This window comes from Mustela lutreola, chromosome 1 (assembly GCF_030435805.1).
Source record: "Mustela lutreola isolate mMusLut2 chromosome 1, mMusLut2.pri, whole genome shotgun sequence".
Lineage (NCBI taxonomy): Eukaryota > Metazoa > Chordata > Mammalia > Carnivora > Mustelidae > Mustela > Mustela lutreola.
In genome coordinates this window covers 112531429-112558630 of record NC_081290.1, presented here as the reverse complement: position 1 = coordinate 112558630, position 27202 = coordinate 112531429, and the positions used below count along the sequence as shown (strand labels likewise).

The 27202-nt window shown below is 39.6% G+C and overlaps 1 protein-coding gene across 2 annotated transcripts in view; it reads right to left on the bottom strand.

Annotated features, from left to right (window-relative positions):
- UNC5C (unc-5 netrin receptor C) overlaps positions 1-27202 on the bottom strand; it is a 369403-nt gene that overhangs the window by 68886 nt on the left and 273315 nt on the right. For both annotated transcript variants that reach the window (XM_059172547.1, XM_059172551.1), the window contains exon 5: positions 2339-2519. In XM_059172547.1, the coding sequence (XP_059028530.1) occupies positions 2339-2519 (181 nt within the window). The remainder of the gene's footprint in view (positions 1-2338; positions 2520-27202) is intronic.

Sequence of the window (27202 nt, the reverse complement as noted above, 5' to 3'; positions counted from 1 at the left end):
TGTAAACAACTGTAATGTTCAACAATAGGAAAATGGTAAAGTAGATGCCTGTTCATGTGACTGACACCTAGGCAGCCATTAAAAATGGTTCTAGAGAAGTCTATTTAATAATATATAAGTATTTCAACATTATGTTTTAAGTAAAAAATATATTTATACCCCTTATTTTAAAATCTTATCTATCCATAGAACATACCAGTAGTATGCATATCAATCTTTTTGAAAGTTGTTTCTGAATGACAAGATGACAGGGTTATGGACCTTTTCTTCTTTGACCATTTCTGTGTTTCCCAAATTTTCTATAACAGACATGCATTTTCAATCTAAACATGATACTAACAAAAATAAATACACACAGCAGACTCAAAAATGAAGTACTCATTAGATGTATATGTTTTGCTGTGGAATTCTGGTGAGCCTCATCTATGAGCCTGGGATGACTTCCTTTATGGGGCCATGAGAAGGACAAACAGATGGTTGATAGGTTGAGTTTCAGTCAGTGTTCCAGAAAGCAACTTAACCTGCTCAGCTTTACAAAACCAGATGTCATGGAATTGTCAGTGTAAATTGCTTACTAGCATACTGGCAGGCCAATATTTGGGGTTATAGTAATGCTCTGGTAGGTTCCCAACCCCCCCCCCCCCGGTAAGGATTTTAATGAGAAATGAATAATCATAAACTTCTAGAGAAAAAAAAAAGGAATGTGAAAATCCCAGACTTATTCTCCCATTCTACAGAGAAGGAGACACAGGCTCCTAGCACCCGGGACAAGTGATCCACTTAGGGTCAGTTAGAGGGAGAGCTAGTCTGAGAGCACAAGTCTCCTGACCCTTAGTCCAATGCTATTTTTTGAACTCAAAATGTTCAAGTTCCTTGTGTTTGATTCTTTCTAACAACAATGTTCAGCTTGTATTTATAGATATTGAAAGCATGCTATACATAGGAAGAGAGATTTGCATATATATTAAACATCTATATAATGCATACACAGAGAGTCTGTCTTCATTAGTTATCTATGATTACTATGTGCTGTGATGCGCTCCGTTTCTCTTTTGCCCTTCAAATTGTTAATCAAGTCCTTCAGCCAGTTTAGAAAAAGACAAAAAGAGGAATCATTTCATTGTGACTGAAGAGAGGCAACAGCTTATAATTTAACAGCCATTATCTTGACGAGGAAATTCAGCTTCAGAGTACTCAGAAGATTAAAAAATAGTCTGTATCTGTCTTGTAATGAAAACGAGAGATTTAAAGCGTCACCATATTTAGCCTTTGGAACATCACAGTGGCTCCTGTTTCTTATAACCCCTTACAGAATGGAGACATCCATCTATCAGCAGTAAGTACCATGAGCCAGATACTTGCCAATAGCTGCCCTTCCTTCACAGTCACCCACATCCGAAGGCCCCTGGAATATCATTTAACACTAATGCAGCCATGAGAAGCTTCCCTAAGAGGGTGGTGTGACATAGGCCTCTCATGTAAGAGGTGGCATACCCTCAAAACCCTTCCCAGGGTTGTTAGGTGACCTTTGATACAATAAATCATCAAGCATATGAGGACCTTCTGTATGTCCAATGCTGTGAGAAATGCATAGAGTGGTCTCTCCATCTAGAATGGAGCTTACTGCACAGCTAGGGAAATGAAACCACCCATAGAATGCCTGGAAGACAAGTGAGTGCTAAAAAGTGTAGAGAAATAAAAGCATCACACGCTAGAGCAAAATTGGGAGCGGAACTGTTGAGTATTTCTGGAGAAAGGAGAGGCCCCATCAGAGATGAGCTGGACTAGAAAGGAGCAGCGTGTGGAAGGAAAGCTTCCGGAAGAAATCATTCTGTTAAACCTCGCCTCGTGGTTAGGATGAGGGCCACGGACATAGCAGTTTTTGCCTTCACTCTAAGGACCCTAGAGGGAGTGAGTGAGGCAAGTTCCAGGAAGTCAACGTTGATCTGATGTGTTTGGGGGAACAGGTCAGCTCCTTTACTTGACTGAGCCCCAGATGGATGAGCAGGATGACTCAAGCATCTCCATCTCCCAACTCTAGCTCTGGGGGGTCTGGGGTACAGAGAGTCTTAGAGAGGCAGGGACATCTGCTGGCTCTGGTGTCAGTGCCCAGGTAGCTTTCCTTCATCTTCCCCATAAGCTCACTGACAAGGGTTAGGAATTTCCAAGCCTAGTCTTTCTATGAGTGTCAGGGAAGCAGGTAAGTCTCACTGTCGGAGCCCGAAGCTGGGAGAGAGTAGCCATGGGGGTTGCCAAGGGACTCTCCTGGAGATTTTAAATTAAAACGGGAAACGATAGTTTGACGTGAACTAGATTGAGACTTGGACAGCTCACTCACCATAGACTATGACAGTTGCTGTCGTGCTTTTCCTCTTAGCAACGATGTTTTTGGCCACACAGGTGTAGTTTGCAGTATCTGAGAGACGGGCCTGCTTTATGATGAGGTTGTGATCAATAGTAATATAAAAATTCCGATCTTCAACGGGATCAATTATGTCTTCATTTTTCAACCATTCCACCTAAAGATGCAAAGAGAAATAGAGAAATCCCCAGTATGGATCCCTCAACGGCTGTCTGTCCTTACACGCGCTTCATAATTTGTGTAACATTTCTCCATGCTCAGAGCTTCTGCAAACCAGAGGAAGTAACTTTCTGAGGTCACGTAAAGTATCACTCACCTGCCAAACACAATTCTGTCTGTACTCCATTAATTCTCAAATGTCAATTAACCGATTGGGAAATACAGCATTCAAATTGTTTTCACTTAGCCCTGAGGGCCGGAACAGGGAATGCGCACTGCCAAGTTCAGAACCCAATCAAAAATAATAGGCTAAGCATTTCAAACTGAACTCAAAGCTCTTTGCTATTTGATTTGTTTACTCTTGGCAACTTACTCACGGCTTTTCACAAAAGAATGTAAAGACTATTAAAAAAGCTCAAAAGGCATCTTAGACATCATGTAGCTCTAATAAACCAACATTTGGATGATTTACATGAAACCTTGCTGAAACATATGGATTAAATTTCCCTCAAAACGCATTTATGTTAAAATGTAGCAAACACATATTTGGAGATGCTTTCAAGCCAAAATACTTGGAGGAAAAAAGGTTTTGTATCAACTTTCAATATAATCCAAAGAGCATATACATTATTCTCAAAGTTCTCTTTTTGTGGATCACTAGGCTTGGTTTGCTTCTGGGGAGCCTGACCTAATATGTGACTGTTCAAAAATACTGAACTATTTTTTCATGCAAATAACATTTAGCAACAGCAATGTTATCCTTATGGATTGAAAGGAAGGAGATACAGCTGTATAAGCTGTCCTAATGGAGGATAAAGGATTTCTTGTTCTATAAATTGATTCTTCTTCTTCCTCTTTTTTTTTTTTTTTCTATGCACAGGTTTTTCCATAAAGCAGAACGTTTATATTTGCCACACTTAAACTTTTCTTTTGCAGTGATGGGATAATGGATACAAGTAATCTTTAGCAGTAGAGAGTCAACAATGTTGCCATTTTCAAAATCTTAAGGAGTTTTGCTGGCACCACAAGAGGTCTGGAAATTAATCTCTAAATCTGTCAGTGGGTTTGATGTGGTACAGCACTCTAAAATAATACTTCTCTAATCCTTAGACGAGAAGCCACAATTTAAAGGGGGAATCAAAAACCAGCAACAATCCTGAAATAAACCTATGAGGATGTAGTTAAGGGCAACTGTTTGTAGTGATATAAATTTTGAAATGGCGAAACATTTCTAGCCTCATCAATTTTTGCATTCTAACTGGTATAAGGTGGTATTAAATGTAGTTTCAATTTGAATTTCCCTGATGGCTAATGATGGTGAACATTTTTTCATGTGTCTGTGAGCCATTTGAATATGGCTAAAACTAAAGAAGTTTTGAGAAGTGTCTGTTCATGTCTTCTGTCCATTTTTAGACTTGATTATCTGTTTTTGAGAGTTGAGTTTGAGAAGTTCTTTTAGATGTCGAATTCAGAGTCCAGAATGCTCACCATTACACCACGGAACCACCTCTTTTTGATCTTGGATGGCAAAAATTAACAAGGCAAGAAACAACAAGTGTTGGAGAGGTTGTGGAGAAAGGGGAACCCTCTTACACTATTGGTGGGAATGCAAGTTGGTGCAGCCGCTTTGGAAAAGTGTGTTGTTTCTTCAAAAAATTAAAAATAGAGCTCCCCTATGATGCAGCAATTGCACACCTGGGTATTTACCGCAAAGATACAGATGTAGTGAAAGGAAGGGTCATATGCTCCCTAATGTTCATAGCAGCAATGTCCACAATAGCCAAACTGTGGAAAGCGCCAAGATGCCCTTCACCAGATGAATGGATAAAGAAGATGTGATCCATATACACAATGGAATATTACTCAAGCATCAGAAAGGATGAATACCCAAATTTTGCTTCAACATGGATGGGACTGGAGGAGATTATGCTCAGTGAAATAAATCAAGCAGAGAAGGTCAATTATCATATGGTTTCACTTATTTGTGGAACATAAAGAATAGTATGGAGGGCATTAGGAGAAGGAAGGGAAAAATAAAGGGGAGAACTCGATGTGGGGGGGAAGAACCATGAGATATTGTGGACTCGAGGAAACAAACTGAGGGTTTTAGAGGGGAGGGGGTGGGGGGATGGGTGAGCCTGGTGATGGGTATTAAGGAGGGCACTTGTGATGAGCCCTCGGTGTTATATGCAACTAATGAATCATGAAATACTACATCAAAAACTAATGATGTACGAAATGGTGACTAACATAACATAATAATAATAAAAAAAAATGGAGAAAGGTTCTTGGTATTTACACTACGGTAGTGAGAAACAGAGTGGATTCCATTTAAAACAGCAGAGCTTGAAAACATGCATTTTTGTTTCCAAATACAGACAGCACTTTAAGTCAGGTCCATGCTTGGATATATTTGATCAGAGAGTCATACCCTCTTGACTTGGATTGTCTCAAAATCTAAATTTTGGAACACTGAAAAAAAATTAAATTAAATTAAAAGAAAAAGAAAATAACATGACATGGCATTGAAAATCAATGAAATTATAAAATATTTTAATATGGAAGAAAATATCTTTCTTTTTTAGTTTCTTTTTAAACTTAAAATATATTAATTCCACATACTCTGGGAAAAAACAAAAACTAATGTATTCATTTGAACTTAAGATTTAAGATTGCTATTTTATGTAGTTAAATAAAAATAAATCAATAAACAATAATTTTAAGAAATTTGGCCATATGTGTATAGTAGTATGATCTCATTAGAAACACAAAAGAGAAGGTAGCAAAATCCATACTGCTATGAAATGTTGACAATAATGGACAATTATAATTAATTATCATTGATAATGATTGAAAGCAGACATTAATCTTTTAAATCTAATCTTTATATAGCATATCTATGCCATTCTAAAGAAAGCTTTCTACTTATAGAAGGCACTGTTGGGCTTCTCTGAGTTGGTCTTGGATCCACTGAGTGTGTGCGTATGTGTGTGCTCATAGTACTTTTTTTTTTAAAGATTTTATTTATTTATTTGACAGACAGAGATCACAAGCAGGCAGAGAGGCTGGCAGACAGAGACGGGGAAGCAGGCTCCTCGCCGAGCGGAGGGCCTGACGCGGGGCTCGATCCCAGGAGATCCCAGGACCCGGGGATCATGACCAGAGCCGAAGGCAGAGGCTTTAACCCACTGAGACACCCAGGCACCCCTCATAGTACTTTTCTTTCAAGGATCCACAATTCCTACTCTTTGAAAGATGGGTCTCAGACTCCTGGACTCTGTCTTGTAATGCCTAAGGGTTCACAACTCCCCTGCCTCACAACCTGTGCCTTAGCCATTGTCTCATGGGTATGGAAATATGCTTTGTGTCTAGTTGGGGTCAGAATCTGAATTGCTATTCTCCAGACTTCCCCTGCGGGATGAGGATGAAGCTATCTCCATGAGGTGTCACCTGCATGTCCACACCTACTGGGCTTCTAATTTTCTGTCCAGCATGCTCCACCCACCTAGAAAGTTCTCTCTCCTAGGAATGTTTCCATAAAAAACCTCTTGCATTCAAATCTTGGCCTCATAGTTTGCTTCTGGAGAATCCAACCTAACCTGTGACTGTTGAAAACTATGGTTTCTTCTATTTAAATCACATCAGTTAATAATAGTGATATAATCCTGATCATAAGTGACATAAAGAGATCCTAAGGGATACTGCAAACAACTTGTTTATTTGAAAGCTTATTACATGGAAGAAAATGAGCAATATACACAATTGACAAGATCTACAATCCTCCGCTCTACCAACTGAGCTATCAAAGGAATCACCACAATTGACAAGATCTAAAAAGACCTCTATGATTATTGGGTAAACCATCTTTACTTTCAAATAGCCTTCTGCATTTCTCTTGAATCTCTTGCCAGTGCTGGAGCAATGATTATGACCTGAGTTCTGAGTGCCCCTGAAGAACCCCAAAAGTACTGTGGAGACCCCCACGGTTCTGTGGGGGACATGGCCCTCCTCCCCAACTCTGAGATTAACCAGAGAAGCTCAGTTTTGCTGTTTTCATACCAGACTCATTCGTAATGCTTTTGTTTAGAGAAACAGAGGGTTCACTGCTGCTTAGAAATAGCCATAGGAATGGAGAGGTGAGCCGTGGGCTCCGCCAGCTTCTGGTAAGTCCCCTACCCCCTGTTCGCTTCATGCCAGTACTCCCAGCTGCCGCGATGTCCTGCTTTGAGACCACATATCCACAAGAAGCTCAGGTCATCACTCACTGCCTTCACTAGGATCCCCATACTGCTCTGTGCCTCCCCATCTCCCACCCTGCAGAAGTCTTTGCAGCCTTCCATGCTGCTTTGGAATGCAGCAGCAAAATAGTCCCAAACTTGAAACTCTTTTTAGATTGTTTTCTTCATTTTTCTTTAACTAAAATCTAGCCCTTCATGATGCTGCTATGTTTTTTTCTGGAGTTCTCTCAAGTGGTGGATGTTTGATTTCCCAAATCCAACATATACTCATCCTGGCGGTGGGGGGAGGTCTGTAAGTGTCTTCCTTGTTCTGGCCTATCTATTCTAGACCATTCTCTCCAAACAGCTTTGCCTTGAATCTCATGCCATCATATTATGTCACCCACTTTCTCTCTTTCTCTCTTTCTTTCTTTCTTTTTTTTTTTTTTTTTTTTTGTAGTCATCTACAGACCTCTGGACTCATAGTCACTTAATCCAGCCCATTTCCTGTCATAATTTCTAATGATTTTAATAACCACAAACATGACACTTTCAACATTTTGGCCTCTCAATGACATGGCCCTCCTTCCTGCTATGATCTTGGTCTCTAAGAAATTCACACTCAAAGGCCAAAGACTTTCAATCATGGCCTCACTGTAGAATAATTTGGAGATTCATAATATATCAATTCTATGTCCAATCCAGAGAAATTAAATGTAACCCACAGAAACCCTGATTCACCAGTCAAGACTGGTCTAGTTTCTGTATTTTTTAAACTCCTCAAGGAGCTGTGACTTACTGATAGGGTTGAGGAGTACCACTCTTAAATGAGATTCCTGGACAAGAAGCATCTATGTAATCTGGAAGCCTGATAGGAATGCAGAATCTCAGGTCTGCCCACTTAGACTTACTGAATCAAAATAAGCATCTCAACAAGAAATTCAGGAATTTATATGCACATCGAAGTTAGACAATCTCCTGTCTAGCTCTTGTCCTTATCATTAATTGCAACCCCTCTGAAACCCAAGTTCAGTTATCACCACTTTCTTCCCTTCCCTGTTTTTCTGGTTTACCCTGTCTAGGACCTCTGTTGTGACTAACTCTCACCAGGACCCATAAATCTACTAAACTTCCCAATCTTCTCTCCCACCCCTCTCACGTTCCCTCTTCTCTATTCACCACTTTTCAATGGCCATGGCCATCTTCTCAACAATCCCTTGTCTCACATTCTCAGCTCCCCCATCCCTCTCCTTCCCTAAGGCACTCACTTGGCCACTCTTACCCGACACCACCTTCAGAGATTTGCAGCAGAACGTGGCTGGGCACAGCCATATCGAGTAGACTCATCTTAAATTCATGATAACAGAACGCAAATGGGCCCTTAATTCTGCCAAAAAATTGTACTATATTTTCATCATCTGTTCATGGCCCTATCCTTCTAGACAGCTATTTCACACCTTCTCCTCTCTCCTTAAACACTACCTCCCTCTCTATCCTCACTTTCAGCTGATGACCACGATTTTTCCTCCACTGAAAAAAGTGACAATCACGAGACATCTTCCAGAACTCCCACTATCCCCCTCCCCACCCTTATTCTTCACCCTCTCTCTGGTTACTGGTCAGCTTTCCATGTTCCCACTTGCCACCTCTCATTTATATTCTGCACCCCACTCCCTCATGCCTGGTCAAGGGCAAGGCTCCTCTCTGTCTCTTAAATCATTAATATTCCCTCTACATGGAATTATTTCCATCAGCATACAGACATACAAGTATTTTTCACAACTTAAAACCCTCCCCACTCATTTCTTCCTGCAGTCACCTCCAAATTTCTTTGCTAACCTTAAAAGGCTTTGGAGTACTTGTTGCTATTCCCTCCATTTCCTGTCCTCTTCATCTCTGCTGAATCTATCCTAAAGCACAATCACCTCCAGCTTTCCACCTGTCCTGCTCTTTCCGAAGTCACCAATCCCTTCCATTTTGTGAAATGTACTGGTGAGGCGTTAGTACTTAAGTTACAGGACTCAGCCACAGGTTGAACCCCACTGGTTTCTCCCTCCTCCTCACCTGCTTTCTTGGTCAGGGCACCTGGATTTTGTTTTATTTCACTCCATCTCCCATAGCTTCCCGGGGCAGAAGTCTGTTCCCCTGTGGAGGCTGTCCCTGCATCTTTTGTTTTTTTCTGTTTTCTATCTGTATTCACTTCCTTGGTGAGCTCATCCAGTCTCATGCAGAGGTCTTTCACACTAAATTTATCTTCAGTCTAGACCCGCCCCTGAACTCCAGACTCATATATCCAACTGCCTTCTTTCAGCTCCACTGGGGGGTCTAAGACCGACCTCCTGCACTGCACTTCCAGACCTGCTCCTCCCACAGCGTTGTCCATCTTAGTTAATGCCAACTCTATGCTCCCAGTTACTTAGACAAAAACAGACTTGACCTTGACTCCTCTCTACCTCTCTCTTTGCCCACTGGAAGTCAGAGCAGCATGTTAGGATTTGACCAATTTCCTGTTCCTTCACCACCCACCCTCTCCTGGTTCAAACCACCATCTTTTCCCTCCTAGATTATGGCGGCAACTTTCTATCTTATCTTTGCTTTTCTCCTTGGCCATCAACGGTTTATTCTCAACACAGCAGAGTGATCTTCAGACTCTAAGTCGGATCATGTCACATCTCATCTCTAGCTCTCTGAAGGCTCCCTATCTTGCTTTGTTCCAAAACTGAGTCCTTATAAGGACCCACCAGGCCCAGCATCGCCAGGAACCCTGACCTCTCTTGAGATCACCTTGTTCCCTTTCTCTTCTCTCATCTCTTTAGCATGCTGCCACCTTTGGTGGTCTTTACACACATCAGTGCAGCCCTTGCCTGGTGGATATTGAGTCTGCTGGGAAACCTGCCTGAAATCATCTCTCTCTTCCCCAGGTATCTGCATGATTTTCTCCTTTCTCTTCTTCAGGTCTTGAGTTGTCACCTTCTTAGTGAGTCATTACCTGATTTACCTTTATAACTGCAACATCTCTCTCTGCTTATGCCCATAATCTCTCACCCTCTTTTCTGTATTTTTGGCATGGCACTGCTCACCATCTCAGATAGTCTATACTTACTTCACTTAGCAGTTGTCTCCTCCACCAGAATTTAAGCTCCACAAATTTTGATCAATTTTTTGATCATATAACATTGAGCTTTGGGGCCTTAAACTGGCATATAGTAGGTGCTTAGTTAGTATTTGGTGAATATATGAATAGAAACGAGACATGTAGTGGGATCAAGTCTGTTACACACATTTTTAGATCTCTATAAAGTTGCTGCTCTCACTGGAAAAAAATAATATTAAATATATTTAGTGAGGCCATTTCAAACATCTCTTCTAACTAAGTCCTACTGGAGATTAAAAACACAAATCTCTAGTGCCCAAGGTGAAATCCTTCAGAGCTGGCTTGGCCTTCAAATGACTCACTGGACTTAAATCATAAGATAAAAGGGGACTTCTAGAATTATGCTCGGAGACCCCCAATGTCTCAGTAACAATTCTGAGTCTAAAGTGTCATGTGGACAGCATGTTTTAACTAAGGGATCTTTGAAAGTGGCATTCCTCTCTAACCCCCATTATACCTGTTTGTCCCCTGGAGAAGTAAGAGAGGTTGTTTGAGTAATTATTGCAGACTTCATCTGGTAAACACAGAATCTAGGTGATCATGGTAAATCTGAGCCTAAAATCCAGCTCCCCAAGAACTTTAATTTTTCATAAACAAAGAGGCAGGCACCTTGTTTTTTTCAATTTCGTTCCACAAACACTGAGTACCTACATGTGAGGCATGGTGTCAAGTGCTAGGGGAGAAAGGGGCAAATCAGATAAGTGCTTGCAATACATGTGAATAATTCTGTTTATCATGTAAGAGGCTGTCTAAATCAGCAAGGGAAATCAATACAAATCTTTATAAATGTATCTTTTTATATAAAAAAAAATCCTTTTCATGCAGTGTCTCCAGAACCCAACAGCATCAGATAAAGTGACATTCTTCCATTTGAAGTAATTTCACAGCGAATCTCCTTACATAAAATGTATGTGAAATCCCAAGAAGCAGTAAACAATCTCTTGTTGTGTTAGAAATTTATTGCATGGAATAGTAATTAATTGTATTGTTGCACTGCTATTTATTTGTAAGCTAATCTTGGTTCATCAGGAGTCAGTACTTTGGTCTGGCCTCTGAATTCTGTTCTTATTTGGGTCATTTCAATGCTGTTTGTTGATTTCACCCGGAGATGTGGCTTCCTCCCACCCCTCGCATTTAGCAAACCATCTGATTTATACATGGGAGAAGTCTTTCTGAGTTAGAAGTTATTTTTAGCTATGTATAAAACATTCAAGAAGAGAGAAAAATAGGTTGTAGTTCAGAAACAATAAAAGGCTTTGCCCATAAACCATAACTTGTTGTCAGCACTGCAGTGAGACAAAGTAGCGTGTCTGTCCTTGTGACTCAGTAACTGCAGTCTTTTCAATAATTTGGGGCACATTTGAAATAATTGACTCAAGTGTTTATCAAGAAATGGGAATTTATTAACAGGTAATAAAAATAGTTACAGGGCAATGTTAGGATGTCCTATTTGCATATTCTGTTGTTATGTTTGCTGTTGATTAATCCCACTGTGTACAACAGAAAATCCTCCTTTAAGAAGCAGCTGAAGGGCTGCTCTGGAACCTGACTGCCTGGGTTCAAAATCGAACTCTGTCACCTCTGTGTCTCTCGTGGTTAAGTTCCTCATCTTTTCCTTGCCTCAGGGTCCTTATTTATAAAATGGGGATAATCCCCAAATGCATTCCGTAAGGTTTGTAAAGATCAAATGAGTTAATACACAAATTACATACGGTGCCTGACATACAGTAAACATGCTTAAATTATTTAGTATTCATTAAGGATACATTTAAAGGAGATAGGAAAAAACCCAAACTACTCTAAAAAAGGGCAGAGAAATGGTGTTAATTTAAAGACGAAAAGGAGGGGCACGTGCGTGGCTCAGTCAGTTAAGTGTCTGTCTATGGGTCAGGACCTGATACTGAGGTCTTGGGATCAAGTCCAGCATTGGGCTCTCAGCTCAATGGGGAGTCTGCTTCCCTCTCTCCTTCCGCCCCTTCCCACTGCTCGTGCACTCTCTCAAATAAGTAAATAAAATCATTTAAGAAATGATGCCTTGGGGCACCTGAGTGCCTTCGGCTCAGGTCATGATCCCAGGGTCCTGGGATGCAGCCTTGCACAGGCTCCATGCTCTGTGGGGAATCTGCTTCTCCCCCTACCGTTGCCCCCCCCACCCCTCACTGTCTCTCATGAATAAATAAATATATTTATACAAATAATAAAAACAAAAAGGAAAGTATCTTGATGTCTGAATTCCTTTAGCTTTCCCTGACATTTTTTATTGAGACAAAATCAACTCACCATTAGATTACAACTCTTTAAGACTGCACTAGCAATATATAAATGATTAAGTATTAAATTGGCCAATCTAGTTTGTATGCTAAACCTAAATACATATTTCCATTTAAATTTTGTGAATCCATGTCTAGAGATGTCATTAGCATGTGTGTGCTTTAGAGAAAGTATAACATGGCATTTTAATCAGTCTGCATAAATATTATTTTCTAATTTTTTTTAGATTACAAGCAAATCATCACACTAGATTCATTCTTGAAAGTATGAGTAAGAAAGATTTTTAATAAAAGAAATTTTAGCAAGATTAATTTGAGAAAGTTATTCTTGTACTTCATAATCAGGCATAAACGAGAGGCAATTTATATATTACTATTACTTTTACCTAGACCCAGACCACCCACATTTTTATACTTTTCATTTTATCTGAGTTTCCCAGTTGTGTTTTCCTGCAACTTCAAGTTAGTCATCATTGCTTGTTCTTTTTTCTTTTAACATTCAAAATATTTGTTATGTGTTTTTAAGTCATAATTACAACTCAATATAATATGTAGAGACAAAAGAAAAAGAACAGCTTACAACTGGTTTCATGAAACTGGCTCCAAATACAGAACCAGCCACTTGGTCAGGTTTCAAGTTTTTATGTTAAATATTAATATTCTTTTTTTGAAAGATATTACTAATCTGAGAGAGAGAGAGAGAGCACGAGTGGGGGAGCGACAGATAAAGACAGAGAATATTTTTGTTGTTGTTGTTGTTGTTAAGATTTTATTTATTTATTGGACAGACAGAGATCACAAGTAGGCAGAGAAGCAGGCAGAGAGGGGGGAAGCAGGCTCCCCGCTGAGCAGAGAGCCCGATGTGGGGCCTGATCCCAGAACCCTGGGATCATGACCTGAGCTGAAGGCAGAGGCTTTAACCCACTGAGCCACCCAGGCACCCCAAGAGGGAGAGAATCTTAAATAGATTCTCCGAAGACTGCAGAGCCCAATGCATGGCTCAATCCCATGACCCCAAGATCATGATCTGAGTCAAAACCTAGAGGGAGATGCTTAACTGACTGAGCCGCCCAGCTGTCCCTCAATACTAATATTCTAAAAAAGAAAAGATTCTTAAAGAGTCTAAGGAATAAATGATTCAAGCATATTCTTATTTTCCATAAACAACTTAACCCTCATAACATGAAAATAATTTTACATTTGTCTACTTAATGAAATATGTTTTTTTTTGGACACACTCCTTTCTCTCTTGGTACCCCATGATGTCCAGTCTATCCGCCATCTCCCCTTCTCCCTCTCTTTTTAGTAATAAGCCATTTCTTGTTTTTATTATTTGGACCCATGCAGCCTCCAAATTGGATTATGCTCTTAGAAATCACAGGTTACCCATTTGTGTGCTAGGGGGGAAGTGATGAATAGATAACATAAAATGGTCATCAGTTGGGGAGCCCAGGTGGCTCAGTCAGTTAAGTACCTGCCTTTGGCTCATGCTCATGGACACTCGGGTCCAGGGATCGAGTCCCACATCAGACTCCTTGCTTGGTGGGGAGCCTGCTTCTCTCTCTCCCTCTGCCTGCCACTCTGCCTGCTTGTGCTCTCTCTATCTCTGTGTGTCAAATAAACAAAATCTTAAAAAAATATATATATAGTCATCACTTGTTCTTTTAATGACACTGGTCTCTATCCAATTCCCTCCCACCCCCCCACCCCCCGCCTGCAGAAAACAGCAAACACATCTTTGGATTTAACCATTTATCCAGGTTCCCAAAAGAGGGAGTTTCCTTCTGGTCATCTCTGCTCTCACTATGGCCCCCAATTCAGGAGTGACTGTCCTGAACTCTCTTCTCTGCTTCTCTTTCTCTCTACTCAGAGAAGATTCTGGGGCAGCTGGACTGGTCCAATAGGAAAGGAAAGGTAGATATTATGGCTCATGCTGTGGTTATAGGATAACTGCCATCCTTTAGGGTGACAGTTGCCCTGTGGTCCCAAGTGTGAATCTTTAAGAAAGAGTTCAAAAGCAGAACATTTTCCCTGCCCTAAAATTGGGAGGGCAGTGAGGGGGTGAGCAGGATGAAATGTGTTGGTGCGGAGAGAAAAAAGAGAAACCAATGGGCTGGTATGGAGTATTTCAGGCACCGAGCGAGGTACTCTAGATACACGATCTCTATTCCTCATGACTGCCCTGTGAGGGAGGTATGTATAGACCCATTTTTCAGATGAGGAGAATGAAGTTCAGAAAGAGTAACTGGTGTGGGATTACAAAGCTCATGGAGGAGCACAGATCTGGATGCTGGACTGCCTGAGCCCTGAGTTCTTGTTTGCCTACAGAAACAAGAACTGGGAGGAAGCCACTGTAGAGCAGCAGACATAAGCACCCATGGAGGGGGCTCCAGATCACAGGGTGGTAGCTAGCAGAAGCTAGGACACCAAGAACATGTTAGTTACTGCAGGACATGGACCTGGGCTAGCCTCTAGCTAGGCTCTGTCGGGAAGCAGTGTGACCCTAGGAAAGGGCCATCAGCCCCAATCTCTAGTATCACCACCACCCTGCTCAATCTTAACAGGACCAGCACAGGTTCACTTTCAGAGCCAACATTACAACTGATTGGGTGTGCTTTGATTTCAGGGGCATCAGGAAAAAATCCTTGCTCTTGGAAGATGCACCCCAATTTTTGGCAGTGACCTGAAATGTCTTTAGGAGGGGGCAAGTTTTTAATCCCATCAATACAGGGTTCTCTTTACATGCAAATGACCTGAGATATAGCATCTTGACCTAAACCATATAAAGTATTACACTGCCATATAAACGACTAAGGGAAAACTCTTTTCAGTTTAAAGAAGAGTATGAAGGTATGTGGATTTCAAGCTGGAAATCAAGTAACCAGCAATATACAAAAATGTTCTAAGGAGTGCAGAAACAAAAAGATATTTAAGGGAAATCTGTATTTATATCTTTAACTTCATATACACTTCATCCTAAAACCAACTGCCCTGAAAACGTGCCCTCTGCTTTTCAAAATGAAGGCATCTCCTGCATCCCAATGTTCCCAAGATACATTTATATGAGAATATAAAAGCCTCTAGGGTGGCCCAAGTTGGGGACAAGCTAATCGGGAAGATTAGTGTGGTATTTGAGAGAGGAAAAGCCTATAATGACAGGGTGACAAATTCTTCTGCAAATCAGGTCATTACAATTCTTGGCATTCATCAAAATTGAAGGAGTCCCTCCTATGCCACTAATGGGTTCCTGAACATAATATATGATAATAGAACACTATCTGATTTAGTGTCTTTACTAGTTTCAAAGATGTTTACAAAGTAAAATTTAAGTTTAATAAGCGAAAGGAACATCTAGTGCAAAAATGAAAGATACTTAAAAATATTTTTAATGTACATATTTTTTACTAACAGTGTTCCATCAAATTCTATCCCTAAAAAAAAAACCCCTTCCTTGTGCACATACCCATATGTTATGACTCACCTGTGTTCAATCTAACTGAACACTCTGCGGGCTGTTATTTTCTTAGGCAACCTGCTCCGCAGCAAGGGTGGTGAGCAACGTGAGATCGTTCTGTAAAGGGCAATCTTCATATTGTGAGACTTTGTTCAACGTTCAATCAGGAAAATGCAAACACAAATAAGGTCATCTTCCTCTTGTGAAAAATGTTAGGAAATGGGAAAAAGAGCCAGTTTCTGCAGAAGGCGCTTGCCCCACTTGCGAGGCCAATTCCCACCTCCTCCTCACACAATCTCACACTCAAAAGCTGCACTCACTGCTCACTTTGACCCGCTCTGACTTCCTGAGGTCCCAGGTCATCAACATATTTACTGGATGTTTTTGTGATCCTGCTTAATCTAAGCAGATGACATACGTCTTTTTGTTTATTGGTTTGTTTGTTTTTTAAACAGACCAAATAAGGCCAAAGGTATAAACTCCTCTCAAAGCTGTTTCTTCCTTCTGTGTCAGGTCACCCACACACACACCCATGTCTCCTATCCATCCTAAAAACCAACCAACAAGGAAATGACTCTGTGACACACCTGCTCTTCGCAGCCTCACTTCCGTCTCCTCTCGGTCCCTCGGTGGCTAAGCTGTCCTCATCTCTTCCTCTGCCCACTGAGCTTCAATTGAGTGCTGTCTGGATTCACGCTCACCATTCAAACTACACTCGCAGAGGTGACCGGGGGCCTCCCCCGCTGCCCCGCCCAACAAGCCAACAGCATCATCTTTCCCTATATCCCTCTCATGTCACGTAATTAACTGTCCTTCTCCAAACCTCTTTCCTTGGTCCCTTCATTTTATCCACCATGGCTCACATTGTCCTATGCAGGGCTCTCTCTTTCATTTTCTCTCCTTTTAATTTTATAGCGGTAGTTCCCAACTTGGTACATCAGAATCACCCAGGGAGGTTGTAAGACCTGTTCTTACCCCACCCCTGCCCGGCCCCCTGCAGAGGTTCTGACTGAATGGGGCTTATGAAGGGCTCAGGCCCTGGTGTTTGTTTGTTTGTTTGTTTTTTTTAAAGATTTTATTTATTTATCAGAGAGAGAGAGGGGTAGAGAGCGAGCACAGGCAGACAGAATGGCAGGCAGAGGCAGAAGGAGAAGCAGGTTCCCTGCTGAGCAAGGAGCCCGATGTGGGACTTGATCCCAGGACGCTGGGATCATGACCTGAGCCGAAGGCAGCTGCTTAACCAACTGAGCCACCCAGGCGTCCCGGCCCTGGTGTTTTTCAAAGCGCTTCAGGTAACGCTAATGCAGAGCCAGGTTTGAAACCATTGGCCTATATGCGCTGGTGATCTCCTTCACCCTCATGGCTGTTCACTAAAAAATCTTTAACTCCAGTCCCAATGTTTGTTCAGTTCCATTCATATTTTCAATTACTTTCTTGATAACTCCATCTGAATGCTCAACAAAAATGAAAAGCAGAACATGTGTTGAATCGATCTCAGTATCTCCTCATATTATCCCCCTCTCCATAAACGTGGTCCTCCTGGTTTCCTATTTAATTATGGAGTCATTACCCTCCCAATCCTACACTCAGAGCTTACAGGAATCCTCTTGTACCTTTCTTCAAAAACTATTTTATTCAGTTATGAATGATACTGAAAATGGTTTTTCAAACCTGGCTCCTCTCCTCTACCTCTACTCCTAAGTACTGTGATACTACTTTAATTCCAACAATTCTTACTAAAAAAGAATTTTTTTTTAAAAGATTTTATTTATTTATTTGACAGAGAGAGAGAGATCATAAGTAGGCAGAGAGGCAGGCAGGAGAGAGGGGGAAAACAGTTTCCCCGCTGAGCAGAGAGCCCGATGTGGAACTCCATCCCAGGACCCTGGGATCATGACCTGAGCTGAAGGCAGAGGCTTTAACCCACTAAGCCACCCAGGAGCCCTTAAAAAACAAATCTTAAAAACAGTAACTTCAGTTAAAATGTTCTCCATTGTGTCACTGTTTCTAGGTTGAAATCCAAACTTCACGTGAAATCTTTTACAAGTGCCCTCAATTATTGCTCTAGCTTCACCTTGATCACTTACTACTACTCTCTAGACATATGAGCTTCCTGAAGTTTCCTTAGCATGGGATCATCACTAACATGGCCACTCACTGCATTTTCTGTCACTCTACCCAGAATGCCTTTCTCCTCCTTTTCTGTTGAGAGAATTTTACCTGTTCTTCAATATTCACCTCAGGAGGCACTTTCATTCTTAAGCCCTTTTTGTCTGTTTTCCTTTTATGTGCAGCTGAAGCAATCTTATCAAACCATCTGTCATACTGTACTGTAATGATTTGTGTAATTTGTACCTGGGAGTTCAGGACAGCATGATTGCTTATATGTATGTAATATCTCCAATATGATACATTTTGAACATCTCTGAATATATATGTTTAGTTTTGTATCTAGTTTTGTATCTAGCACAGTATACTAGCAGAGATGTTCAAAATGTTATTTATTGTTTATCCAATGAATATTTGCTGAGTATCTACTACATGACCTCACTATTCCTGGCACCTGTGACGCATCAATAAACCAAACAGAAAAGTCTGCCCTCCAAGTAATTCCCAAGACAGAAGGCAATATATAAACAATATAAATATACTGGATAATTTCAATGTCCCTAGGGCTAGAAAATTTTTTTAAAAATTGTTATACAGTGTTTTTGATCAGGTGTCAGAAAACATTTTCTGTGAAGGGTCGTATACTAAGTATTGTAGGTCTTGTATGTCAAGATTTCTAAATTGTAGGATAGACAATATGTAAATGAATAAGCATAGTTGTATTCAATAAAACTGTCTACAAAAACAGGTGGTGGGCCGTATTTGGTCTGCAGGCTATATTTTGCTCACTCTTCTTTTGGTTGACAGGGAAAGCCTCTCTGTAGAGCTGACTGAGCACTAGGACATGAATATCTAGAAAAAACCAACCATAATGAGCCAGATATTCCAGGTACAGGGAAGAGGAATGACAAAAGTCATTGCTTGAGAAGCAGAAATAAAGCCTCCATGACTGAAGTGTGGTGAAAGAATGAATGAATATGAGAACAGAGGCATGAATGAGTGCCCAAACAGAAAATAAAACTACTGCTATGAAGCAGCAAGTTTATGTAAAGAGGCATTCTCTTAACTGAGATATGTAGCCACATTCAGAGAGAAGAAACAAAGACATGGGATGCATAAAACTCAGTAGGATCTACCTAAAATTAGTTTACTCACTGAGTACCCCCGAACAGCTATTATACACTGAGGATTATTGCAGGTACTAAAAATCAGACAAAATATTTAATAATTACGACTTTCAAAGTTTTAGACAATCACAATGTTGGATTCTATCGATGATTAGCAATGCATATATTTTGATTTCTAGAAGCTGAAATATGACTTCTAGGTACTGCAAAATACTGCCTGTCACAGAACTAAAAACATTACTATGATAAACAAGCAAATGAAAAACATGTGACCTGGGCAAGTGTGTGTGTGTGTGTATTTATGCTATCTATCTATCTATCTCTCTCTCTGTTTATATATACATAAAGACAGAGAGAGAGAGAGAATGAGAGAAAGTAGAGAGAGACATACCAATTAATTTCATTTTAGGAAAATATTTTGCAAGAAATTTCCTGAACATCACCAAATGAAATATGTTTAAAAATTATTGACATTTTTCTAAAAAAAAATGGACCAGAAGTTGAGTTTAATTTTTCTTTCACATTCAAAAATTTTCATTTTTAAAATGAAGTGTGTGTAGATAATAACAACGAACAACAAAAATCAACATTTTTATCCTACTTTTGGAAAACTGATGAGATGATCTAACACTTTTTAAATAAATGACTTTCCCCTCAAAGATATTTTTGTCTGGATACTATCTGATTAGCTCATGAAAATCAATCAAACACAGCTATACACAATCTGTGTAATTTTAATGAACTGAATTTCCAAAACATACAGTCCATAAGGCTTTTATTTTATTTTATTTTATTTTTTGTTATAGGAAAAAATATGGACTTCGGAGTTGCCAGACTTGGCTCTGTAGCCAGGTCCTCCCACTTGCTACGTTTGCAGCCTTGCGTAGGCTGGAAGCTCCCAGAAGCACGATGTTCACATGTACAGAGGGGAGGACCATCCCACCTAGCGTTGTAGGAGGATTTAATGAGATATGGAAGGGAAAGCACCTGGAATTAGGAGGCAAGTGATAAATTTAATTTAATTGCTTCTTCTCTAAGATTGAGTTTACCCCAAACAGAGCTGTATCTGCATAAATGTATTTGAAATGTTGATGATTCAGTGTTCCTTAGTGTCTCTATTAAGAAGTACATATCTTCATATTCATACTACTAATCAGGAAAAACAAAAACTGGGAGAATTCTTTTAATTTCCACTGCATGGGGCTATTGGTATTAGTTTACAAGTCTTCATTCATACAACTCTCCCAGTGAGGAAAGTTTCCTCTTATTTACAGCTTCAGTCCCTTCTAGTGTATGTACCAAAAGAGAGGTCATATTTCTAGCCTTCCTATAGGAGAATTGGTTCCCAACTCTTCTAGGAGGATAAAATGTTTAGAAATCCCTCCAACAGTTAGGTCTTTCAGTTCTATTGATGCTTTCAGTCTGGCAGAGAGTTCTCAAAACACTAACATGATTTTATTAATGAAGATGAGTGATTCCCAATTTGATTATAAGTTTCAGGACTGGGGCAGAGTGACCCCATATTGTGTGTTCCCTGGAAAGATATATAAAACTGCCATCTCTTCCTGTGTGTGGTGTGATTTAAGAATCAACTGCTTTTTATGTCTCCTAGATGCATGGTTTTATAGCTTTACTGTTACTGATATTTTATAAAATTCAGAACTATTGGCTATATAAGTGCTGTCAGGGAAAAAAAAAAGTTTTGCAGCAAAACATGGAGATCATTTGTCAACAGCTCAGGCTTGCAAAACCTTTTCTGAACAGGCATTTCAGTATTCAACAACCTCATGTTTCAACTCTCTCCCCTAAAAACTTTATTCTTCAGTTTAAATTTAATTTTTGATTTATATCATCAGCAAAGGCAGAGAAAAGTGGATTACATTCCCAATGGATTATCCATTCGTAGCTCATAATTAAATATGGGATAAATTCTAATCTCCAGTTTAATCTTTACTTCCCACACTCATTTTCTCACCTTCATTCACTCCCCTTCCCTCTTTCTAATTAAGCATCATAAAAGCTAAGCTACCTAACTAAAACAGAACCCCAAACTTCTAATGTTAAGAGTAAACACAAAATTATTTTGTGTTTATAAATCTAAATAAATAAATAAATAAATAAAATAAATAAATAATAATAATAAATAAAATAAAAATAAATTTTGTGTATACACAAAATAATTATTTTTCAAACATTATTTATCTTTACGTAATTTGTTTCATGGTTTGCTACTAAAATTATGCAAAGTCTAACTATGTTCATGTTTTACTTTAAAAAGTAAAACACAAATATTTGGACAAAATGATGAAATAAAAATAAATCAACAACCATGCCCTCTTCCTTGTTGCCTCATCCATTCCAGCTCTCAGGCACAAAGAATATGTCCCAGGACAATGCATTTATCAGGGGCTCTTTCGGAATTCCTGGCACTAACTAGTATTAGCAATCATAACTATTTCCAAACATAGTAAATGTTTGCTTTCAGTCATTTTTACATTTTGTTTAAGCAAATCAGTGCCACAGTAAGAAAAAATAATTTACAATCTAAATTCCATTCTGAGCACTGGGTATTAATGAATCCTTGAACACTACAACAGAAGTTTGCTGGATAACCGAACATAGTAAAAAATAATTCCATTCTTATTTTCTGACCAACTGTCTTTAAAACAACAATGGAGACAAAATATCTGAAACCACAATAATATAGACATTATAACAACGATGGTGTTTAGATGATAAAAGTACATAGTTGAATATTATTAAACATTAGGGACATGAACCATATTTGCTAGAATACATATACTTTACACAAAAAGCTTTATGGAAAAGCATACCTACACTATGCTCTGACTACCTTCAGGAAGACCCATGTGTTGGTTTCATATGTCTCATCTTCCTATTGCCAGAATCAACACAAGAGTAGAGGCATTACTTATATTAGGAAATAATTTGGCTAAACTCCATCTCTGTAAAACCAGGCCATGTATGGGCCACAGTGGACAATGTAACAGTAGCAAAATAAATTTTTCCAATAGTCAAAAAGCTTCCAAAGTTAAGGTACATGGAGACACATAAGCAGAAATTATAACAAATTATAAATCTGTTGGTGATTCACGTATTGTTAGAACACCTTCAACATAATCCTACAGGCTGAGTTTTGTGATTTTTTTCAGTGTTATCTTTTCTATCAATAAAGCTGAATCCTTTTTGAGAATTTTAAATACTTCTACTTAAGAACATGTTTCTTTTTGTCGTTCAGGGTAAATGACATACCTGGATTTACTGATACGACAACAAAACTTTGAAAAAAAAAAAAAAGGGAAGGAGGATCAATTAAATTCTTCACAGAGATCTTTTTAGAGATAGTTGGTCATAAAATTGCTAACAATGAGTGGTGCTCAGCTTCCCTTGAAGAAGCTACTGGTGCCCTTTGCCCTTTAGATACATGAACTTGTTAACAATGTGATTGGTTAAGGAATTGTTTAATCATTTATGTCAATAATACAGAACAAAGCACCTTGCAGTTTTCTTTCCTATTCTACTCCCCTGTGAAAGACAGATGTGTTGTGTCTAATTATTCACTGATTGGTATCGGGAGAAACATTAACATAATTGGCACATTTGTTCTAATTAACAGAGAGAAACTGCCACATGCCACCCAACATGAAAAGTGAGTCCAGCAACCATTAGCTAGAAAAACCCACATCTATCAGAAAAGGTTATTCTGTTGAACTCAAACTGGAGCCCCTCGGGTCAGAACACCAAAAATGAGAATGTCACAACAGAGCTGAGAAGAGTGTGTACCCCTAAGAGAGTGGGGATTCAGCCCAGCGTCGTCGGATGCAGGTACATTAATCAAACAAATGGGAAAAGCAATTATGGGGTGATTATCAAATGTGCACTGAGCCAAGCCAAGCTTCTAGAAGGAGCATTCGTTAGATGCTGGGAGTTTGCCAAGTTTACTGACCAGTTTGGAAGTGACAGGTTTGAAGGTTTTTCTGTATTTGTTTTAACACTGCCCTTTAGACCAGCGGTTCTCAAACTTTGTTGGATTTAAGAATCACGGCACATCCCGCCAATTCCCAGGCGATCCCAATAGTATCCTCGTTGGAGAAGCAGTACTGCATGCAGACTAGTTCTCACGTTCTTGCTAAAAATACAGATTTGGGGTGGGTGTGGTGGGATGGGGCCTGAGATTCTGCCTTTCTATCAGTTCCCAGGTCATGTCTATACAGACAATCTACACCTCATCACACTTTGACTAGTAAGGCCTTGGCAATTCTAAAAGATGTCCATAGCTAATAGCCTTCTGGAGACTTTTACTACATAGGGTTTGGCTCCAATTGCTCCAGAGTTTAAAATCCCAGAATTACTTTCTTTTGATTTCTCACAGTGGCAACAGTTTCTCTCCATCTTGCATGACTAAGAAAGTCTTCACTATAGGAGGCAAACAAATGTTCTATACCCATAAGTTGTGGCTAAAAAAGTGCCTTAAAAACAAGAAGCAAAAGGCCATTAAAAAAAGTGTGCACGGGACGCCTGGGTGGCTCAGTTGGTTAAGCGGCTGCCTTCGGCTCAGGTCATGATCCCAGCGTCCTGGGATCGAGTCCCACATCGGGCTCCTTGCCCTCTGCAGGGAGCCTGCTTCTCCCTCTGACTCTGCCTTCCACTCTGTCTGCCTATGCTCGCTCTCGCTCACTTTTTCTCTGACAAATAAATAAATAAAATCTTAAAAAAAAAAAAAAAAGTGTGCACAATGACACGAGCTTTCTACCTCTACCTCTCACCACCTGCAGAGCTATTGTAGAGATATTGTTCCAGATGTTCTCTGCTGTCCAGAATAGAGATTACTTTGTTTATGTACCCATTTGCTTATCAGATTTGCAATAAAATAAGATGCTTATTCACTTCTGTGTTGACTACTGTCCAAAATACTCTGTACGTTTCAATGGGTTTATGAGTGTGTTTTTATGCTTTAAAAAAAAAGTGTTGGTCTTCAAGCATGTTGAAATTGTATCTTTAGACAATTGTAAAAAAAAAAAAAAAAAAAAAAAAAAGCTAAAGAATTTAAAAAAGCAAGTGGTAAATGTAGTGACATTTTGCTCAGTTGTAACTCCTGCAAAGAGAAGGAATTTGCTAAGAAAGGAATTTGTTTTCCTATTGAGGAAACACTCCCTTAATTGCACATATGTCTGGCTCATTGCTTTTGAGAGCTGAATGTACACAGACCATACTGCGGAGGCAACTTGTCTTGAAATCTGAAAACTTTCATTCCTAAAGCCTAAGTTCAACTATGAGAAGATAAAAGCACATTGACCTAACGAACTACTGAATTAACTAATAGTGACAGCCACCAAAAATGCCCAAGGTAGAATGACTCTATTAAGTAATCTCTTCCATGGGAGCAAAATGGCACTGAAATATTCTTAAAATGCTAATTTTTTTTAGGGCAAAGCAAACATAAATTGACGAGTCAAGTCCATTGTTAGTTCCTAAACAGTCTTCACTACAAATTTGCTTTTCAGCAAAAGGAACTCCTAGCATTTCTTCTTATTTACCAAGTAAAAGTGGGACTCTTACCAAATCTGGTCATCTTTAGAAAATACTGGCTTTCTGCTCTCTAGCACTGCCATTTCTTAATCCCCAGTGAGTTTATAGTAAGTAGTGCCTGTAGGCAAATGGGGAGAATCACTGAAAGAAATTCCAAAGCAAGAGAACTTATTGAAGAAACATATACTTTTCTCAAGAAATAAAGGTCATGGAAATAAAGACCATCTCGCCCTGTGATTAAAGACACAGTCTAGGTCACTGCCTGGTGCTAAAGTGCCACTGAGAGAGAGGGATTATATTTGAAAACAGCTGAGGTCTGTTGATCACTGATTTTAGGTCATCTAAGAAAAGCTCTCTCTAGTGGATGTGCTACACTTTAGCATGGAAAATTTTCCTTTCCCGTGGAAGACCAAATAGCTTCTAGGTTTTATTCATTGAATAAAATAAAATCTAAAAGTCATGTTCAGAATTTTTTATCCCCACAGAAATCAAGGTATTTCTTTTATTTCTCCATCTCTCTCCATCTCTTTTCCTTTTACACTGAGACAAGCAACCATTTTCTCTCGCTTGTGTTAGGGCAAGGTCCCCTAGATGGATCCCTGCTTTCATCCTCACCCTACAAAAATGAATTTTCCACACAGCAGAAAGAATGATTTTTGAAAAACAAATATACCGCAACATGACAATTCTGTACTTACAATCTCTATGGCTCTTCCTGCAACATGACAATTCTGTACTTACAATCTCTATGGCTCTTCCTGCATTCGCAGATAGATCCAAGCTACTTACCATGTCTGTCAGTCTACAAACTTGTCCTCTTCCCTCTGACTAAAGGACTTCCTGCCCTCCTCACGGCTTCACTGCGTGTCTGGGCCACTGGCCTCTTTGTAAATCATACAGCCACATCCACTCCTTCTGAGGGTGCTTTGCTCCCCCTGCCTGGAATGGCCTGACCCAAATCTTTTCATGACTGGCTCTCTCCTGTCACTCAGACCTCATGTCGGATAGATTCTCCTTGACTTTGAAGTGACTTCCCATCCCCAACAACCATCAACCTCTCAAAATGACCTTGTCTTATTTTCTTTCACTGGCAATTATCGGATGGCATCTTGGCCATTTATTTCTATTCCTGTTTAGTCCTTTTTTTTTTTTTCTCTTTTAACCCATTAGGGACTTTGGCTGACTTGTAACTCCTGGATACTAGAAAATTATGCAGCACACAGTGAGTAGACAATAAATATTTCTTGAATCAAGGAAATAATAATTAAAAAATAAAAAGTGCATGTTGTACTATAGTTCAAAGGAACCACTACATATGTGCCCAAGTGAAGCCACAAATGTGTTATAAGTCCAGAAAAGGTTTATAATTTCTTACTGTTTTTTGAAAAACTGATGTTGGCATCATTTAACTTTATTATTCTTTTTCACTTGGTTTACACGATTATTTGGCTTTCTGGTGATCTCTGTGTATAACTACTAGAGGCAGATACTGGAAGTAAAGCATATGGGGTAACCATGATAAAGAGGTGATGCTGACAACTGTTGACTGCACCAATGCAAAGCTTGCAAGCTGACTGCTAATCATTAGGGAACCTAATGCTTGTGCAGAACTGTTTGCAAGGCTCTCAATCAGCTCGTAAGAAAAAACCCTTCTTGTTGCTATGCCCATGCTAGGAGAAAACTCCAGCAGATTCTACTGATCACCGAAAGTAGTATCTCCCCCCAGAATTGTATTCAAGCTCTTCTTTTCTCTCCAAAGCTCTTTCGCCTGCAAAGAATAGAAAGCACAGCTCGGAAGACAATGCATCTGCATGGAAATGCATCAACATGAATTTCCAATTATGAGAGAACGGCAGTGAAACACGCACACCTCTCATGAAACAAAATGTTCAGCGGCCATATTAGTAATCAATTAGACGGAGTGCCACCTGATGCTGCACATTTGGCAGAGCCTCGAGCTGCCAGCAGCTTTTTGCCCTGGCGGTATTAGCTTTTAAAAAAATCTGTTCCCTCCTTATCAAGACCAAACTCAGCAAAATAATCTATTCTTTTGCACTTCAACCCCTATTTTTCCACTTGCTAATTAGAGATGCAAATGTTGATAAATAAAATGATGGTTTCTAAGCACAAGTGGGTCAATAAGTTGAACATTGTGCCCTGTTCCTCCAATTAAACTCCTATGAGAAATAGCTCAATTATAATTAGAGAAGCAATTATCCCCTTGTTAGAGGTGATACAAATCACAGGCTTTAGTGAAAAATTCAGTTTTGCTCCTTCTGCCATGCCAACAAATCTTGTATCCATTGATGTTTTGATCCCAGTACTTTCCAAAAGACAGAATCTGTCTCATGAAATAAAGTATCTCTGAGTATAATTCTGCCTCATCATGTGACGGCAACATTTTCTAGGTATAAACTAAGATGCTCAAAGAGGGATTCATTTCACAGAGTGCTGCTATTATGCCACTGGAGCGACCCCGCACCCATTCATGACTGCATTAGTTTTCTGGCTTTTTTAGGGAGACGGGGAGGCTCGTCTATTGAAATGCAAGAAAAACATTATAGTTTTGGCTTGGTCTTAGCAAAAAACAAAATAGTGGGCAATACCATTTTAAAGTGTTTCTTGGAGTTGGTTTTCTTTCTCTCATTTAGTCTACTCTTAATTTTAATATGAGTATGACTAATCTGCCCTATATTCCTTGAACTAAAGTAACTCCCATGAGCTCCCTCCCCCACCCTTGTGATCCTAGTAGATTGGAAATTAGTTCTTACGCTTCAGACTGATGGATCACCTAACCTTA